This window comes from Solanum stenotomum, chromosome 9 (assembly GCF_019186545.1).
Source record: "Solanum stenotomum isolate F172 chromosome 9, ASM1918654v1, whole genome shotgun sequence".
Taxonomy (NCBI): Eukaryota; Viridiplantae; Streptophyta; class Magnoliopsida; order Solanales; family Solanaceae; genus Solanum; species Solanum stenotomum.
This window is the reverse complement of record NC_064290.1, coordinates 21,139,229-21,159,777: the sequence shown is the minus strand read 5'-3', so window position 1 is coordinate 21,159,777 and position 20,549 is coordinate 21,139,229. Positions and strand designations below refer to the sequence as shown.

The following is a 20,549-nucleotide window of genomic DNA, read 5'->3' as shown; positions in this document are numbered from 1 at the left end:
GAAGAGGAATTGTTGGAAAAGACACTTACTACTTTCCATGCCTCAACTGTGATATTGCAGCAACAATATCGTGAAAAGGGTTTTCAGAAATACTTTGAACTGATCTCATGCCTTCTGGTGGCTGAGCAACATAATGCCCTTTTAATGAAAAATCATGAAGCTCGTCCCTCTGGAGCTGTTCCGTTACCGAAAGCAAATGTGGTAGAAGCACGTGATCAATCTGAAGTTAAAAGAGATGTCATCGGGGCTATAATAATGCGCGGGAACGTGGCAAGGATAAGAGACGATACAACAATCGTCGATGTAGTGGTCATAATAAAAGGGAGAACAACATGAGTTCTCAAAATAACCCCTCAAAAAGTAATTGTCATCGTTGTGGCATGAAAGGTCATTGGAAGAGTGAATGTCGCACACCTGAACATTTTGTCAGGCTCTACTAAAATTCCTTTAAAAGAAAAGGAAATAAAGGTGGTGCCTCCTCTTCAAATGCTCGAGTTGAGTCACATATGACTCTTAAAGATGATGATAAGGCGAGAACATCTCAGAAATATGATAAGGATGTTGAAGCAAATTTGTCTTTAAAGAATGATGTTTTTGATGGCCTTGGCGATATTACTCATATGGATATTGATGACTTCTTTGGAGATCGAAACTAAAGTTTGATCTTTTAGCTGGGGAATGTAGTTTGTTGCTATTTTACTTGTGTTTTTAATTATCATGTTCTTCTTTATGTTGAAGTATTTAAATTTTCGTTATTAGTTTTGTTTCATACTTCTTTTGATGTATTTTTATTTTAATGAAAATTAATAGAAATCCTCAGTTGTCAAATTGGATCCAAGATGAGTAACAGAGATGTGTGCCTTCTTGATAGTGCTACAACACATACTATATTAAAAGAAAAGAAATACTTTTCTAGTTTGGTTATGAAAATGACATATGTTAATACAATATCAAGTAGTACAAAATTGATTGAGGGCTCTGGAAGAGAGACCTTATTACTATATGGAGGGAAAATATTGACCATTGATAATGCATTATATTGTAGTAAGTCTCAAAGAAACTTATTAAGTTTCAAAGTTATTCGTCAAAATGGCTATCATGTTAAGACTTTTAATGAAGGAAAAGTTGAGTACCTTTACATTACTACAATTAATGTAGAGAAGAAAATTGTGCATGAAAAATTACATGCACTTTCTTATGGGTTGTACTATACAAGTATAAGTATAGTTGAATCACATGTCGTAGTAAACAAAAGGTTTGCTAATTTTAATGATTTTATCATTTGACATGACCGATTAGGCCATTTTGAGTTTAATATGATGCACAAAATAATTGAGAATTCACATGGACACACCTTAAAGAGCCCAAATATCCTTCAGTCAAAGGAATTCTCATGTGCTGCTTGTTCTCAAGGAAAGCTGATCATTAAACCATCAACAGTTAAGGTTGGAATGAATCCCTTGCGTTTCTGGAACGTATACAGGGTGATATATGTGGACCAATTAAACTTGCATGTGGACCCTTTAAATATTATATGGTCTTGATAGATGCTTCTACAAGATGGTCACATGTGGGCTTATTATCAACTCGTAACATGGCTTTTGCGCGATTGTTGGCTCAAATAATAAGATTAAAAGCACAATTTTCAGACTATACAATAAAAACAATCCATCTAGATAATGTTGGTGAGTTTACATTTCATGCATTTAATGATTGTTGTATGTCTACTGGTATAACAGTTGAACATCCAGTTTTTCATACTCAATACTCAGAACAGTCTAGCAGAATCATTGATTAAACGTCTGCAATTGATAGCTAGGTCATTGCTAATGAGAACAAAGTTGTTTGTGTCTATGTGGGGGCATTCTATTTTGCATGCAACAACACTTGTGCGCATAAGGCCGACCAATTATCATGAATTCTCCCTATTACAATTGGCTTTTGGTCAAGAGTCAAATATTTCCCATCTTTAAATTTTTGAATGTGCGGTATATGTTTCGATTGCTCCACCACAACGCACAAAGATGAGCCCCCAAAGAAGGTTGGCGATATATGTTGGGTATGAATCTCCTTCAATCATAAAATCTTTGGAGCCTATGACTGGAGATTTATTTAAGGCAAGATTTGTTGATTGTCATTTTGATGAATCAGTATACCCAACATTAGAGGGAGAACATAAGCAGTTGGAAAAAGAGATAAATTGGAATATATCATCACTATTTCATTTGGATCCTTGAACAAATCAATGTGAGTAAAAAGTTCAAAAAAATAATTTATTTACAAAATATTGTGAATCAACTGCCAGATGTTTTTACTAATCTTCCAAGAATTACTAGATTGCATATTTCAGCTGCTAATTAATGCTCCAGTTCGAATTGATGTCCCGACGGGACAAATGTTAAGGCAAATGAGTCTAAACGGCAACATTTGAAGCGTGGTAGACCAATTGGTTTCAAGGATAAAAATCCTCGAAAGAGAAAAGGAATAAATGATCAAGATGATCATGAGGTGAAAGAAATTTCTCAAGAAGAGACCCGAGTCATAACACATGATGAAACCTCCAATGAGGTTCAAATTTCTAAAAATAATGAGAATGAAGAAATTTCAATGAATTATGTCTCGACGAGAAAGAGGTGGAACCAAATTAATGTTGTGATTGACAACATATTTGCATATAATGTTGTTGTTGAAATAATGCAACAAAGTGAAGATTTTGAGCCAAAATCTATTGACGAATATAGAAAGAGAAATGATTGGCCAAAATGGATGGACGCAATTCAAGCAAAATTGACTTCACTAGGAAAACGTGAAGTTTTTGGAACAATAATCCAAAAGCCTGAAGGTATCAAGCCAGTGGGGTACAAATGGGTTTTTACGCAAAAAAGAAATGAAAAAGGTGAAGTTGTGAGATATAAATCCCGACTTGTTGCTCAAGGTTTTTCTCAAAGACCTAGCGTTGATTACATGGAGACATATTCTCTTGTGATAGATGCAATCACTTTCAAATATCTCATAAATCTGGCAGTTCATGAAAAGCTTGAAATGCGCCTAATGAACATTGTCACATCCTATCTATATGGTTCATTGGACCACAACATTTTTATGAAAATTCATGAAACATTCAAGGTGCCTAAAGCATACAAAGATTCAAGAGAAACTTGTTCAATAAAGATTTAGAAATCTTTATATGGATTGAAACAGTCAGGGAGGATGTGGAACAATCGTCTGAGTGAATATTTGCTAAATAAAGGGTACACAAATGACCCGATTTGTCCATGCATTTACATCAAATGGTCGGAATCTGAATTTGTTATAATAGTTGTGTATGTTGATGATTTGAACATCATTGGGACTCGTAAATAACTGTTAGAAGCCATAGAGTGTCTGAAAAGGGAATTTGAAATGAAAGATCTCAGCAAGACAAAATTTTGTCTTGGCCTACAAATTAAGAATTTGCCAAATGAAATACTTGTCTATCAATCAACATACACATAAAAGATATTAAAGCGTTTTTACATGGATAAATCATATCCATTGAGTACCCCCAATAGTGGTAAGATCGCTTGACATCAATACAGATACATTTCGACCTCAAGAGAAGGATAAAAAGCTTCTTGGTGATGAAACTCCATATCTTAGTTCAGTCGGGGTACTAATGTATCTTGCTAACAATACTCGACTAGATATATGTTTTAACAATACTTGACTAGATATCTGTTTTGCAGTGAGCTTACTGGCAAGATTCAGTTCCTCCCCAACAAAAAGACATTGGAATGGTGTTAAACATATACTTAGATATCTTCGGGGGACCATGGACATGAGTTTATTCTATTCCGATGAATCCAAGACAGAACTGATTGGTTACGCGATGCAGGATATTTATCTGATCTGCATAAAGCTCGGTCTCAAACATGCTATTTATTTATGTGTGGAGACACAACAATATCTTGGCGATCAATGAAACAAACGTTGGTAGCCACTTCTTCAAATCATGAAGAAATAATAGCCATCCATGAGGCAAGTCGAGAGTGCATCTGGTTGAGATCAATGATCCACCATATTCAGGAAATGTGTGGTTTTTCTTTCAAAAAGAATATACCAACCACAATGTACGAAGATAATGCTTCATGTATAGCTCAATTGAAAGGAGGATACATCAAATAAGACCGGACAAAGCATATTTCACCAAAGTTTTTTTCCACACATGATCTTCAACAAAATGGTGAGATAGAAGTTCAACAAGTCCGTTCAAGTGATAATATTACTGATTTATTCACTAAGGCATTGTCAACGCCAACATTTGAGAAGTTGATACAAGATTGGAATGCGTCGTCTCCGAAATATCAAGTGAAACTTTCATCGGGGGAGTGAAATACGCATTGTACTCTTTTCCTTAACCATGGTTTTATCCCAAGTTGGGTTTTCCTGGTAAGGTTTTAACGAGGCAATATTCAAAGCGTATTATGAGATGTGTGTACTCTTTTTCCTTCACTAGGTTTTTCCCACTAAGTTTTTCCTAGTAAGGTTTTAACAAGACAATTATCTATGGACATTCAAGGGGGGTGTTATAAATCCATTGTATTGATGTGGATTATTCATTAGATTTAGTTACGTTTGACCATAGATTTTTAAATATTTTTGGCAAATATTATTTGGGTGAAAATTTGGGTGAAATTTCACCATATGTTTGGCCATTGTATTTGAGAACATATTTCACCTTTTTAGAAAAAATATGATTTATACCCATAAGTTTTTAAAACTATCAAAACTAATCATAAGTTTGTATTATAAGTCAATTGGATCTTCGTTGCAACAAATAACAAGTAGTGTCCATGACACTAGACCAATGTGGTAGTTTGGAGTGAGTGCAACAAGCATCATTCCATACATAGTGAAGTAGACAAAGCACATGACTTTGTTATCCTGAGCCGATTGTTCATTATTTTCATCAACAACCATATCATCACTACTTTGGTGTTCACGTAAAAAATTATGTATTACAACGCAAACAACTACTATAGAAGGTGTTTTTGTAAAAGATAAAAGTTGCGTGTAAAATTTCAATTTTTAAAAGATCCCAAATAATGAGATTTGGCTCAAATACTAGAAAAAACTAGTATTTGGGAATTTGGGATATTTGCCAAATAATGACAAATTGTATGGACAAATACTATTTGCCAAATTTCCCCCCAAATATTGCTTGGAAAATGTATGGCCAAACGGATCCTTATCCAACAATTAATTGGATTCATGTATAGGTGCTTCCAAGGTGATAAAAACACTTAGGATAACCATGTATCTACTAGTTAGATGACTTTGGGAGTGATATCTCAACACCATAAATAGAGATATTACTCATCATTTGGAAGACACACTTGAATAAGAAAAATTGTCTCTTCCATCTATACTTCCTGTGTTCTTCTTCTTTATAACGAGCTTTCTTTTATAATTAAAAACATTTAAAAATATATTATTGACAAATATACTACTTTTATTTCTAATTTATTTTTATGTTATGAAATAAAAAAATAATAATAATAGGAAAAATTGAGTTGAGTTTTTTGTTGAATAGATGGGAGGGATGGAGAATAGAAAGAGGGCGTTGTCATTGTTGTTGTGAGTCGCGGAGACAGACATAAACCCCTTTGGGTTTCTGCTCAAAACCAAAAGCTTCAATTGGATTGAAGAAGAAAGAATGGCTTCAGCCTATTTAAGCATGGGAGAAGCTCACAGACGAATCACTGACTTCCTAAATCGCTTCTCCGATGCTGTTTCATCTCAAGACGCCAAGTCTCTATGCCTTATTTTCTCTATCTCTTCAAATTCATCTTTTCTCCTTTCTCTATCCGATGCCCTCATCACTTTCCAGGTAACTGCGCATTCAAATCCGTTTCGATTGTGTGATTTGGTGTAGAAATTGTGGGTGTACTAAAGTATATGAACTAAACTTTCTTTTACAGCTTAGGGCTTGAATCAGATTGATGATTCCTTTTTCTGGATGAAATTGCACTCATTGCTTTGGTACTCATGCTTTCTAGTAGGCTAAATTTTGCATTTGGGTTTCTTATACCTTTTTTTTGGTGAGGGGACAACTGGCTACAGTGACATAGTGGGATAGATGCAGTCTGATATATGAATGAATGTTTTTGTACATAGAAAAGCCCCCGTAATGCAGTCTGATCATGTGTCTAAAACAGGATGCTAGCAGAGTGATGAGACAAGCTGATAGATACTCTCAGTATGCAGATATACTACTCCCTCTATTTCGTGCCTTACAAAGTTATCGACTCAAAAACCTGGTTGAATCTTACCAGGCTTTTGAAAAAGCTGCCAAGTGAGTTTAAGCTTACTCTCTCCTTTACCCCTATCCCTCTTCCGACTTCCGTGGGGAAATATTGATTTTATGGAGATTGCAGTGCATTTACTCAAGAGTTTCGCAACTGGGAATCAGCTTGGGCTTTGGAAGCCCTTTATGTCATTGCCTATGAAACTAGAATTCTAGCGGAAAGGGTAAGAGTTACTCTTGTTATATTTGGAATATCAAAAGGTTTGTTGAGTTGACTCATGTATGTTTTCGAATGTGTAGGCAGATAGAGAGTTGGCTTCTAATGGAAAAACACCTGAAAAGTTGAAAGGGGCTGGGTCATTTCTAATGAAAGTGTTTGGAGTCCTTGCTGGAAAAGGATCAAAACGTGTTGGAGCTTTGTATGTGACTTGCCAGCTTTTCAAAATTTATTTCAAGCTTGGAACAGTTCACTTGTGTAAAAGTGTTACAAGAAGCATTGAAACTGCCCGCATTTTCGATTTTGAGGAGTTTCCTCTTAGGGATAAGGTTACTTACATGTATTATACTGGACGGTTGGAGGTGTACAATGAAAATTTCTCTGCTGCTGATCATAAGCTATCATATGCTCTAAGCCATTGCAATCCTCGGAAAGAAAGAAATATAAGGTTTGTATAGGTTCCTGTTATATTTCGGGATTACGTTGTTTCACTCATGAAAATAAATAATGGTAAAAAGATTGTTGGATGAATATCCTACAATGATACTGATTTTCCGCAATAAATGTTTGATTTTTACATTTAAGGTGTTGGTTTTCTTTTTCAAAGAGGAAACCAGACACTATTACTGACTGCATTGATTTCATCTCATCGGTTTTATGCTTTTCTTTTCAGGATGATACTAAAATATCTGATACCTGTGAAGCTCTCAATCGGAATCTTACCTAAAACTTCGCTTTTGGAGAAGTACAATTTGACTGAGGTGTTGCATGTCTTCTAATTCATATTTAATTCATTCAGCTTGAAATGTGGACATTTTTTTAGAATAGTCTAATAGCGTGCATTTACTTCACAAATAGCTAGTCTAAAAGAGGTATGGCTGCTGATTTCTTCTTTCGGTTGAACATCACTGAGATTCTTATGCTGTTGAAATGGAACCTAGTAATATTGAAGTTCCATACATCCCAAGGATTTCGTGAAAGGGTTTTCTGTCTATTAATTATAAGTGCTAGACATAAAACTCTGTTTTCTTCTTTTAACTTTCAGTCTCTTAACATTTGAAGTTAACTCATTCAAGTTTCTGAGTTTACTGATAAAAAAAAATCCATTAAAGTTGCTGATGTAGCTTACCACAGTTGCATATTCCATTGCGAGCTATTGCATAGGAGCAGGGGTTTTACTCTGTGCGCACCCAAAGGGTAGCGGCTGTGGGTTTCCCTTGTCATAAAAAAAAAAAAAATATTCCATTTCTAAAGGTCCACAGGGGTTAATGATCTTCATTTCTCCATCATCTCCTCATTTCTTTTATCTTGCTTCCTTAATTTCCCTATGCTCTCAACTTCTCAGAACAACCATATTCTTCATTTTATTGTTTTAATATCCTTTAGTGCTTAAACAAGCACCTTTTGTATGGATAAGAAAGAGGTGCCATTTACTTTAACACCGAAAAGCTGCTACTGTTTAACAACTTGGATTTAGACCATCTCCAACCCACCTCTATTTTACTCTCCATTCTTTATATTTTGGAGAGTAAAATAGAGAATGGGCACTCCAACCCCTCTCTATTTTAGTTTCTATTCTCCATTTATAGAGAGGTGAATAGTAGTTCTCTAAATTTGAAGAACTACTATTTACGCTCTCTATTTTACTTTTTCATTATTTTATTATTATTTCTATTATTTTGTAATGAACATGTTGTTTTAAAGAGTAACTTTCACATATAGCAAACACAAAAATCATATTTATATGCTATAGCTATAGTTTGCATAATTGCGCTCCATAGCAAACATAAATATGTATATTTCGCTATACATATACAAAAGAAAGCAGTTGTATAATTTCGCTATACATATACAAAAGAAAGCAGTTGTATAATTTGCTTTGGTATACATATACAAAAGATCAATTGTATAATTTGTGTTTATATAAAGCGAGAAAGAGAGAAAGACAAAAGAAAACTGGGCAGGGGAAGATCATATTTGTATAATCATAAGTGTATAGGACAAAAATATATGCATTTGTATTTGTGTATACAATTTTCTCTCGCTTTATACAAACACAAACACATTGTATACATTTGTGTTTGTATAAAGTGAGAGAGGCGAGTGAGCGAGCGAGATCTGGGAGAGGGGAGAGAGAGGAACGAAAATATGTATATATACAATTTTCTCTCACTTTATACAAAACACAAACGCATTTTATACATTTGCGTTTTTGTATAAAGTGAGAGAGGCGAGTGAGCGAGCAAGATCTGGGAGAGGGGAGAGAGAGGAATGAAAATATATGTATATATACAATTTTCTCTCGCTTTATACAAACACAAACGCATTTTATACATTTGCGTTTGTATAAAAAGCGAGAGAGGCGAGGAAGAGAACGATAGTGGCGAGCAAGATTCACCTCACCAGGAGAGAGGCGAAATAGCAACAGTTTGTTATGGGGTACAATTAAATCAAACTATATTTATAGCATTTAATTTGAATTAATAGTTTGCTATTATATACAATTTTCCCTATTTTAAATGTAATGCCATTAGCCCCCAAGGCCTAGCTCGAGTGGCAAAAGGTGGAGGATTTGTGGCTTAGGTCGCAGGTTCATGCCCCACACCATGCAAAGCGAAGCCCGGTATTTAAGTGGAGAAGGGTAGAGGGGCGGGCCCATTATCCACCGAGTTTAGAAGGCTGTGATTGGTCCAAAGGGTGGGTCACAGACGGATTTCTCGGTTATCAAAAAAAAAAATGTAATGCCATTAATTAAATAATTATTTTTAAATGTAATATAATATTTTAAAAAATATATTATTTAATATATACTAATTTCATCCCGAATTAAAAATATTTAAATTTTTATTATTTTCGTCACTAATATAATTTAAAATTCTCCGGTTTGAACAGTTTTTAGCTAGACATAACAAATTAACGACAAAAATGCTCATTTTTAACTTCATAATCCATTCATAGAGCATTTATGGGAGCAATGTAATAATCTTAAAAGTTGAGTATTTATGTAATGTTTATGTAATTGTATTTCATTAATGATTTCACTTTTATTTGGATTGTCCATTAATTTGTATATTATATAATATTTGCTTGCAATTTATGTTATTTAAAAATTTAGAATAAAATATAATTTTATATTAAATAAAAATTTGAAAAAATAAAATATTATATCACATGAAAATTATATAAAATGATTATTTGAAAAAAAAGAAGAAGAAATAATTTATATTATGAAATAAGAAATAAGAATGAAATAGAAATAATAATATAATATTGAGGAAAGAGAAAAAAATTCTTTTTTAGAGAGTAAAAGAGAATTGGATTAGAGTTGATTGCCTGCAAAATTAGAGAACTCTATATTTAGAGAGTAAAATAGAGTTTAGGATTGGAGTTGCCCTTAGTTGACTACTAGGATTTTGTAGTCTTTTAGTTAGCAGTCAAGAACTATCTAGTCATGTCTAGTTACTCTTTTAGCTTTCTGTAGCGGCATTACTATAAAATGAACTGGCTCGCAAGTTGGCCCGACCGCCATCGTCATAAAACAAAATTACTATAAAGTGAACTGGCCTGAGATATGCATTGAGTGCTGTTCAGGATCAATTGACAAGATATATTGGTAATACAATTATATAAGTGTTTTTTTTTTGAAACTGTATACAATTATATAAGTTTTAGTGACTTACATTTGAAATTTCATTCTTTGGAAATAAGCCTACCAAGAATCTGAATCCATTTCCAATGGAATCTAATAGCGATGCTTCCCTGATTTAACCTTTTTGTGTGGAAATTCTCTTTAAAATGATTTTATGACATTTGACAATATTCTATATATTGTAGCTTCTACTGTCTCAAATTTCAAGAGTCGGAATCAGTTTCACTTTCATCTATTAAGTAAAGTTCTCCTTTTAACTAAAGTTCTCCTTTAAACTAAAGTTCTCCTTTTAACTAAAGTTCAGCCTCCAATGCATCAACAAAATTGGTACTCCTAGCCGGAGGTTTCTAGGAAGTAAGTGTCCGCAGCGTCGCATACCAACTATTTGGCCTGTAAAACATTGTTTTTAACTTTTCTGTCCGTCCTTTTAAAAAAAAATAATGGCGGTGTTCTGCGAGCTTGCTCACACATCGATTATTCCACCGGGTGCTAGCTACCTCCCAGAACAAGTACCGGGTACCTCTGCCAAGGCTTAGGCAGAAGATAGAAAGAAACACCTAGTGGTATTTTGTCTCTGCTTAGTTTGAACCTTGATCACCAAGGTTTTCACCCACTTCATTGAATGCTAGGCCACACCTTTGAATGCAAATTATTTTTCCGTCTTTTTCTTTTCCAATATTCTTGATGATGTTAATTGCTTTTCCCCCTTTTTCATTTCTTAATTTTTTTCCTTTTTTGTCTATTCTTTATGGACATACTTGTCTACCTTCAGTAGTAATTTCTCTTGCTTCGTTTGTTCCTGGTTCTCTGACATGAAATAATCGTACCCCATGCCATACTCTCTTTCTTGGAGGTCATCCCTGGAAAGTTAAAGAAATCGTTGGCATACTATTAACTTGCATCAGCTGTATTTCTGGTTTAGAAAGACCTCAACACTGCTCTATGAGAAGCACCTGGGTCCTCTTTCTTCTATTAAAACAAGTTATTGTTTTGCGCTATTCAACTTATTTTTGAAAAATTAAAAGGATATTTGGTCCCATATGTGAAGCTCATTGTGCCCTCAAACTCTTTCTTTCTTTCTTCCATTTATGGATTTTTTTGAGAACTGTGTTCTAATGCCAGCGATTTATCTGAAGAGGGTAAATTCTGACAAGTTTGTCCAATGTAGAAGATCAATGTATTCAAACAATAAACTCTTAAGTTTCCTAATCAAAAAAGATGAAGAGGAAACAGTTGTCCTGTTTGATAATTTGGTTGCTATCATGGGAAATACCATATCGTCTTCTGGTGTTTTAATACAAGGAGGTGCATACCCTATGAATCGAATGTGTGATTGTTTACTTTATGAAGAGTAGATGTAGAAAACAGTAGTTTCATGCTGTGCATCTCACTCTCCCTTTCCTCTTTGAATTTATTTTTACAGTACAACAACACTGTGCTTGCTCTTAGAAGGGGGGATCTACGACTTCTTCGATGTGCTCTGCAGGAACATGAAGACCAGTATGTATATATTTCCTTTATATGCGAGCTGCATTATGTTTGCATATCCTAATAAAACTCCTATTACCAGGTTTTTAAGGTCTGGCGTTTATCTTGTCCTGGAGAAGCTAGAGCTCCAAGTTTACCAGAGGTTACTAAAGAAGATGTAAGTCATACTTCTGTTTTTGGCTGAAAACATACACAGCCCCCTCAACTTGCCAAATATTTTCATTTAGACACCTTATAGTGAGGTACGACCTATTGACCACTAGACATTAGTATAAGATGTACCTATTACGCACGCTGCTAACATGCCACAATGTGTGTGATACACAATTACACTCTCCATTGAGAGTGTGAGAGGCCCTCTTATCATTTTTCTTCTTTTGCGTCTTATCTCCTACAACACCAGTCTGCTGCTACCATAACAACTGCCTCCTCCTCCTCCACCGTACAGACTACCTCAAACAGGAATTACTGCAAGACCCTATTCCAAATCCGTCTAATAGTCTTGCTAAAACCACACAAATATCTGAATTAACTGGATCAGAAAATAAACATTGTTGTGTGGAGACTAAATCCTATTTCCAGCCTTTTAGAAAATCCGACAATCTTTTCCGATCTGTGGGACTCAGCCAGATCATCTTCAGGTTGTGGGTCAGTTTTGATGGAGGTACTGTGGTATTTGAGAATAGAAATTCGATTTGGGTTTATAGTGAAGATTGTGAGAAGTGAGGTTACTGCAGGGTCTGTGAGTGAATTAAGAACTTTTTTTAAAAATTTTTTTGGCTAGATCGAAGTAATTTTTGGGGTAGAGAGAGGAAACAGAGGATGAAGCTGAAAATGTTTTCTGTAGATAGGCGTATTCCGTCAACTACTGCTACTTGGATAACTATTAACACAGCTTGCTAAAAGGTGGATGCAGTTTTGAGAGAAAAAGTACCAAACAAATTTAACAATGAACAGTTCATTACTAAGGTAAAAACATTGGGAACTAATCTTGAGAACTTTTGATGACTTATTTTCTAAGAACTCAAGTTTGACTTCAGAACTGATTTTGAGAACTCAAGTCACAGTAATGGGCGTGTTCATGAAATTGCCTATTTGTTGTTGGAGATGGTGGTGGTGAAATGAAGAAGATGACCAGAGGGGGAGGAGGGGAAAGTCTACTGATCAGATACTTTTTAAAGTATTTTCCACCTATCATTCATTGATTTGTCTCATCTTTGAGGGAGATTGTCATTTAAGGATCTAATTCTTAGCTCGAGTTCAAGTGTTCAATAGGTACATACAACCCCCTTAGTTCAAGTGTCTAAATTAAAAAAATTGGCGAGTTTGAGGGGTCGTCAATGTATTCAGCCTTTCTTTTTTATTGTTTCTTTCTCATTGTCTTTTGAGTATTAAAATCACTGTATTATTGGTTATACAGCTATATTATCCAGAAGCAGAAAGATCAGAATAAAGCTCACCAAATCAAGTTAGACTTAATTGTTAGAGCTCTAAAATGGCTTGAAATTGATATGGATGTTGATGAGGTAAACTTTTTGGCTCTTTTAGGCTGGTTGGTTCAAGATTTCATATTTCTCTTTCAACTGGCTTCTTCCATTACACCCAAAAAAAGAAGAGGAGAAAAAACAAAGGCTTATTCCTTTACTTTCTCATACATAACTGGACCTTTCTATGCTTTATTGCAGGTGGAGTGTATCATGTCCATTTTGATATATAAGAACTTTGTCAAAGGTTACTTTGCTCACAAAAGCAAAGTTGTAGTTTTAAGCAAGCAAGACCCTTTCCCCAGATTGACAGGCAAAGCAGTTAACTCATAAGAATGAGGCTGTACCACAGTATCTGAACAACTATGTTCTTAATGGACTGGGAGATAACTGATCTGGGTAATGACGCTGTAGCTGGCTCCCCATGGTTATGTTCAGCTCTCTCCAGTTGCATGATGCCGTGACACAAGTATGATGTTAGCAGGGAGTGCTTCTGCCTGATTGGCAAAATGGATGTAACACAATTTTACTGTTTATTTATTTTGACAACAAAGTTCAGTGGTGGCTCCCCATGGTAATGACGCTGTAGCTGGCTCCCCAGATTGATTTAGACAATCTGGACGTTGCTTATTGTACTATACGTACCAGAGTGAGTGTATGCTGTGTGGCAACACAACATTTTTGTTGATCCAAAAAGTGTAGGGTGAGCTTGTCTGCTAGGTATCCTAAACCATGATTTTGCAATGATAAACACTCATCTGGTTCAGTGGTGGCTCCCCATGGTAATGACGCTGTAGCTGGCTCCCCAGATTGATTTAGACAATCTGGGCGTTGCTAATTGTACTATACGTACCAGAGTGAGTGTATGCTGTGTGGCAACACAACATTTTTGTTGATCCAAAAAGTTTAGGGTGAGCTTGTCTGCTAGGTATCCTAAACCATGATTTTGCAATGATAAACACTCATCTGGTTTCACATAAATGAATCAGATCCTGCATCATGTCATCCACTCTACAATATGCTATAATCTCTCAACTCCAAATCAAACTGGTTGAAGTTAGTTTTCTCATAATTGAATCAGACTTTGGACCTTGTTACACTCAACCATTAGTTACGTCCCAACTCCAAACTGAACTTGTTGGAATTATAAGTTCACATCTCTTCTATTTATCTGGATTCATGGATTCGCTTCTTTTTAAGTACTACTACCTCCATCTCATTTTATGTGAGGTAGTTTGACTCGGATAGAAATTTGTATGGCTATAAATCATTTTATTAAGAGTGAATTGAACGTTTTAAAATTAAATTATTGCTCAATTTATAAATGTGTCAATTCTTTTTGGAATTCTAAAAAAGAAAGTAAGTTGTATAAATTGAGACAAAGGGAGTATATAATTTGATACTCCCTCCATATAAAAAAGAATGGCCTAGTTTTATTTAGCACGGAGTTGAAGAAAATAAAGAAAACTTATGAATTTTAGTCTTAAATTAAAATTACGTCAAATGTACAAAATTATCCTTCGATCTTGTGGTTTTAAACATGTCACATGAAAAACTGAAAGAAAAATATTACCAACAAAAGAAAAGAGGTCATTCTTTCTGAAACAAATTAAAAAGGAAAGGAGGTCATTATTTTTTAAATGAGAGAAGCATATCTCTTAAATTTAATTGGATTCATTTCTTTAGAAGTACAAAATAATTTGCTTAAAAATAAACATTGACATTTCAAACAATGGAGTCTGTTCGTTTTTATGTCTTGCTATAGCTCAAGGATCCATAAATAGAAACTGGGACAAAATTGATGCAACTGTCACAATATATCACAAAAGTAAAAGTACAAATTCCATCACAGAGGAAAGGTACTTCAAAAATGCAAACTATAACTTAATAAACTATTATCATGCAACATTTGCAGGAATTGCATTTTCGATGTTCGATGGCATCAGTATGTTAAATCCATCTGCCGCTGTGGATACAACCATTCCTGGGATCTGAGAATGCCAGTGAAGTTCTTTCAAATCTTTCTGACCCTGTTAGCAATGCAAGAGCAATGTCATAAGAATATCCTTACAGCAGATAAATATTGCGACTCAACAGACACAAATAGAATTTAAACCTGATGAACAAAGAGAAGTTGTGGGGGTAAATCCGTTGGAGCATTGACTTGCTCTTTCATTTTAGTTTTGAACTCTGCCTCCTCTTCTTCATCTCTCTCCAAAGAAAGGTCCCAGATTCTGATAAATTGAAAAGGTTTCAAAGTTAAAACACAACAGGTGATACTCACAGATAGACACATCCAAACTTATTACAGGAAGAGACATGGAAAGAGACATAAATCTGTTCCACATTCCCATTAGAGTTTCTCAAAAGGTTCTTACGTTAGCTGATTATCTGACGATGAAACAGCCAGTGTTGAGGCTTCATGCGGACTCCATTCAATAGAAGTGATGGGATGTTTGTGATAATCAAAGTGGGCCACTACGGAGTCTCCATCCTGTCAAAGTGAACAAGAGAATAAGCAGTCACTCTTTGATTTGTATTTGGCAAATTAATATGAGACCACCTTATAAACTGGTTCACTCTCTTTTCTCCTTAATCTATACTTTCTTCCATGACGAAACCTCAGCTACTAGACTGGAAGTAGGTCGAGATGAACTCCTACTGGCCTCATCCACACTTCCTAACCCTTCCCAAGCAGTTAAATTTAAATCAAGAGAGTACTAGAAAATCATGAATTTAACTAATGTTGGTGCCAAGAATTTAGACACCATTAGTAGAATACCTTGACCATTCTAAGATCTTGAATAGAAAATGTCCCATCATCACTTCCAGATGCAAGCATACAGCTCGCCAACCTGATGGAAAATCAACGACATGAGAATATAGCCATTACTATAGATGCGGAAAGTAACACAACAGGAAAGTCCAATACTTGTTCCATGATATCACATTGACATCTGCCTTATGTGCCGTTATAGTTGCTGCAACAGGGTTGTCCATACGGGTGTCCCATATTATAATATTTCTATCAACTGAGCAAGAAGCAAATACAGTATCTTCTGTAGGGCTCCACTGTATCAGAGGAAATTGGAAAAATACTTCAGAATTTAGCAAAAGTAAAAAGATGCACAAATTAAGAAGTTTCCCATAGCTGAAGGTGAAGTTAGTTGGTCCTATATGAACACCTGGAGATCCTCAACACTTGCAGTGTGTCCAATGTAAGATTTAGCACTAACATTCCATGTTGCACCAGATGTTGGCTCCCACAAATGGATACAATTCCTGCAGTCACCTGCCGAGATAAGTAACAACATTTAATGTTAGAAAAAATTATGACCATAGCATATAATCACCGAATGTATTTATGTGCAAAGAAGATAGGATTACAATGCCAAACCTGAAACAAGCTTCCCGGGAACACGAGGACTCCAGTCTATAGCATAGCCTTCATCTTTATGTCCACCAAACTTAAATAAGGGTGCTTGATTAGAGACTGCAGAAGCCCCGTGGCTAAGATCACTCTCTGATTCTGCCAAAGCACTTATATGAGAGCTAATATCCCAAACCTGCCAGTGCAATAAACCTTATTTAAGAGAGAAGCAATCATACTAGTGATTGGATGTATTAAGCTTGACATGCAGTGGAACATATTTTACTTCTTAAGAGTATAGTCTTGGTAACTATTACAGTCAACAAGAATTAGCATATCTCATGTTTGAGAGGTATTATATTTTCAGTTTGTTTCTTCTTTGTCAATGGAGGGTGTTCTATCTACCAGATCACTGAAAACAAACTATATAACTCAGAAGAACTTAATCAAATATGGGAATATACCATTTTGAAGTTTTATGATTGTATCTCACATTTTCTCTAATTTTGAATAAATGCTTCATGTGGTCTGCACCATGATTATCATGGAACGATGACTAACAGTTTAAAACTAACATAAATACTCTTAAAACAGATAAAAGAATTGTACTATCAGTGACTTACAAATTCAATTATTGAATTATTATTAGGCAGAGTCTGACCTGAACATGACCAGTATCACCCCAAGAAGCAACTATATGGGGGTTTTGTGTCATAGCACGTATGCGATTAACACATCCTTCATGAAACACCTTGCGTAACTATAGAATTTCAAAAAAAAGGAAGTTTTAGCAGGAAAATGTTATGCATATGCTGCCATATCAAAGTGTATACATAGTGTTAGAAATAAAGCACCTGTAATACAGGTGTCCCCGATCCAGCTTCTTCTTCTTCATCACTATCACTGCTGTCGCTGTCCATGTCAGCGTTTTCATCACCTGTCTTGTCTGGCACCAAGTCCCGCCTTTTCCCAGATATATTAGACAACTTAAATATACCAATGGAGTTCCAAGAACTTTTCTCTGCCTGTAAGAATGGTAGAAGCATGATTCATAAAGCTTAAATCTTCTCTAACTCAAATGGTCCCTAATAATAATTCGGTATAAAAGAAGCTAAATTCCTGCAGCTCTTGGCTTACTTGTGTTCCTGCTACACAGTACACAGAATGTGGAAACTCAGTCCGCACTAAGCCGAGTGAGTCGCGCAACACATCAAAACTGAAGCATCCACAATCAATACAAATTGCATAAATACATGAAATTCAAAAATGTTTTAACGAACTCACGTGATCAATTTTGTATTTTGTATTTCAACTAATTCAAAACCCAACGAGGAAAATACCTCAAGCAAGGCCAGCCAATGTGGAAGGCATGAAGAGAATTATAAGCAGAAGCGTCACACTGAAGCTCCTCTCCTTCCTCTAATTTGTCAACTCCTGGTTGCCATACCTTCGCTGGCAATGATGGTACTGAATCCGACGATCCTTCTCCTTTCTTTGCCTGCTTTATTAGTTTCTTTTCATGTGAAAAATTGATTGCAAAACAATAAAAACACAAATTTTCAAAGGAAAAAATCGCACCTTGTTCTTCCGTTTAGCTTTTTTAGGGTTCTTTAAGCTCCGAACCATCTTGGAATTAGACGATCAAACTAAAGAGGAGAAGAAGAAATGGTGAAGCAGAGACTCCACTGCAAGGGTTTTTGGACTAGGGTTTTGTATCTGCAATATATAGTTTTTTCTCCACTTTCTTGGAATCTTGAGAATTGGGCTCCAAAGGTGTGTGAGTTGGGTCGGGTTTTGGGCTGTTGAGACTACTTTTTTCACTTGGGCCGCTGATAAGTTCTTCTTCAATGAGGAATTGACATAGAAATACAATTATTATATATAATTAGCAATATATAGCCCAATATTAATTAGCAATTAATAGTCTCAATAAAAAATAGCACGTATTAGCCTAAAAGAAAAATAACAAACTTTTTACAGTTTTTTTTTTAACCATGTGCAACCAATAGCATTAATTAAGGAGATGTGGGGTTATTTTTCTTTCTTGTTTTTAACTCCTATAATTAAGGAAGTTAGTTTTTCAATTTCTTTAAATTCTAAAACTCAACTTTATTTATCAGTCTATTTAAAAAATATCAACGTAATTTACAACAACATAAAGAGATAGTTGATTGTAATTTTATGAATTTTTTTTTTACAAATAGCAGTAATTAGTTTATTAAAAAAATAAATTCCTACTTTTAAGAAGTGAAAAAAATATTTATTAATTAACCCATTAAAAATGGTGACATGAACTTTTAAGGCAGAATTTTTTTTAATTATTCAATTAACTTATATTAATTATCAAAATAATTGACAATAATTATTCAAATAATATTAAGAGGCAATGATTTTTATTAGATATTTTAATAACACGTATACATAAATTACACAATAATTAAAGTTGCAAGTACATAATGTATACACAAAAGAGTATTATATGTATACACAAAAAAATATTTCTTAAAAATAGGCGAGTAAATTTTATTGATGTATACAGTAATTGTAGCATGTATACATAAACTTTATAATGTATACATAAGAATATTACCAACAATTATAGGTATTAGTTATTACTATAATGTATACAAGAATACATGTATTAATTAAATTTTATTCATAAATTGTACATGTGATTTTATTTATGTATACGGTAATTGCACTATGTATACATCAGTTCGTATTCATTTGTGTATTCATTAGTCTGTATTCACCTAATAAATTTATATACTTTTATTCAATTTGAGATTGACATTCATTGGTATAAATGAATTGAGTCTCAAAATCGACATTTTGATTTCTTACGAGGATCTTACTAGAACCTTTCTTACCATGAAATTGAAAACAAAATTTTCAAATACTATAAACCTACATTTTTGGCAAAAAAAGCTTTAAAAACTTTAATTCCACAAATCATGAAATTTCAAAATTAATTGACAAGAAATGCTACATTATTATATATTAAAAGAAATCTTTGGGAGGAACAATTAATAAACATATAATTTATCTGATTTGCATAAACAGAGTGAATCAAGGAGAATAAGAGAAAATTTAGAAGAGAAGCAAATATATATATGAAAAGGAATTTAGAAAAAAAAAAGGATAGATAACCTAAAATTTTGTAAAACAAAATTGAAAAAACTTAATTCTACAAATCATGAAAATCAACAATAAATTGAACAAGAGCAAGATTATATATGATTTTTAGAAGTATGTATGAGTAAGCATATTGTTATACGTAATTTTCATAACAGAGTGAATTAAGGAGAAGAATCGAAAATTTGAGAGAGAAAGAAATAGACTATAAAAAGAATTCTAGAAAGAGAAAAATGAGACAAAAGAATTAGAAGAAGAAGAACTCTATTTTAAAATGATTAACAAATAAAAAGGAGAGATAAAATAGGAATGATAAAATAATCAAACGTGTTTAGAGAAAAAAAAGGGGAACAAAAAAATATTTTTTAAGAAAAATAAAAATAACTATTAAATGCCAAATAAATAAAATAAAGTCTTTTTTTTGCTAAAATCTTAAAAGTAGGCTATTTATTGCCAATTTACTCTCTACGTTGTCACACTGTGCCATTTTGTCTTCTTCAATTTTGAACTTTCATCACTAACTTCATATCCCAATGTCTAAAATAGGTGTAAATAAATTGTATAAATTTTAGAAATCACATAGTTTTAATATGAAATTGCAATCTATCCCTATTTAGTTTGTAATTATATTAATCCCTGAAAAAGTAAAACAAATCGGATACATAATATGTAGCTCGGATACATTATGAAATAAACCGAATACATAATATATAGCTCGAATACATTAAAAACTAGCTCGGATACATTATAAAATAATTTAGAATTAGGAGAGAAATAAGGGATTTTAGAGGTTTTTAGAAATAGAAGGGAATATTAGAAATTAAGGAAACATAAGACGTGTATTTCAGTAATTTTTCCTAAATTTAAATTGAAAATCGCATCAAATCGTAAATCCAGTTAAATCAAGAAAACAACCTGGC

General features: G+C 34.0%; 3 protein-coding genes across 3 annotated transcripts in view; 2 read left to right on the top strand and 1 right to left on the bottom strand.

Annotated features, from left to right (window-relative positions):
• LOC125876682 (WD-40 repeat-containing protein MSI4-like) overlaps nt 1–20,549 on the top strand; it is a 1,104,907-nt gene that overhangs the window by 152,764 nt on the left and 931,594 nt on the right. The gene's annotated exons all lie outside the window — the stretch shown is intronic.
• LOC125876685 (enhanced ethylene response protein 5) lies at nt 5,592–14,105 on the top strand. The gene is made up of 10 exons (XM_049557913.1): nt 5,592–5,869; nt 6,198–6,334; nt 6,417–6,510; nt 6,587–6,951; nt 7,177–7,264; nt 11,576–11,652; nt 11,723–11,797; nt 13,061–13,166; nt 13,326–13,844; nt 14,053–14,105. Exons 1-9 carry the CDS (start codon nt 5,696–5,698, stop codon nt 13,455–13,457), a joined length of 1,248 nt encoding a protein of 415 aa, XP_049413870.1. The 5' UTR covers nt 5,592–5,695; the 3' UTR covers nt 13,458–13,844; nt 14,053–14,105.
• On the bottom strand, nt 14,903–18,223 carry LOC125876684 (protein HEAT STRESS TOLERANT DWD 1). The gene is made up of 12 exons (XM_049557912.1): nt 18,073–18,223; nt 17,835–17,992; nt 17,632–17,710; nt 17,349–17,519; nt 17,156–17,254; nt 16,522–16,690; nt 16,310–16,416; nt 16,057–16,196; nt 15,907–15,979; nt 15,503–15,618; nt 15,241–15,358; nt 14,903–15,154 (listed from the first exon to the last, which is right to left on the bottom strand). The coding sequence occupies exons 1-12, from the start codon at nt 18,118–18,120 to the stop codon at nt 15,023–15,025; spliced, it is 1,410 nt and encodes a 469-aa protein (XP_049413869.1). The 5' UTR covers nt 18,121–18,223; the 3' UTR covers nt 14,903–15,022.

Coding starts and splice junctions, on each gene's coding strand:
- LOC125876685 (XM_049557913.1), top strand. CDS start 5,696: ATGGCTTCAGCCTATTTAAGCATGGGAGAAGCTCACAGACGAATCACT. Junction 5,870..6,197: donor ATGCCCTCATCACTTTCCAG/GTAACTGCGCAT, acceptor TGTCTAAAACAG/GATGCTAGCAGAGTGATGAG. Junction 11,653..11,722: donor CTGCAGGAACATGAAGACCA/GTATGTATATAT, acceptor TCCTATTACCAG/GTTTTTAAGGTCTGGCGTTT.
- LOC125876684 (XM_049557912.1), bottom strand. CDS start 18,120: ATGGTTCGGAGCTTAAAGAACCCTAAAAAAGCTAAACGGAAGAACAAG. Junction 17,993..18,072: donor AAGCTAAACGGAAGAACAAG/GTGCGATTTTTT, acceptor CTAATAAAGCAG/GCAAAGAAAGGAGAAGGATC. Junction 16,417..16,521: donor TCCCGGGAAGCTTGTTTCAG/GTTTGGCATTGT, acceptor TTATCTCGGCAG/GTGACTGCAGGAATTGTATC.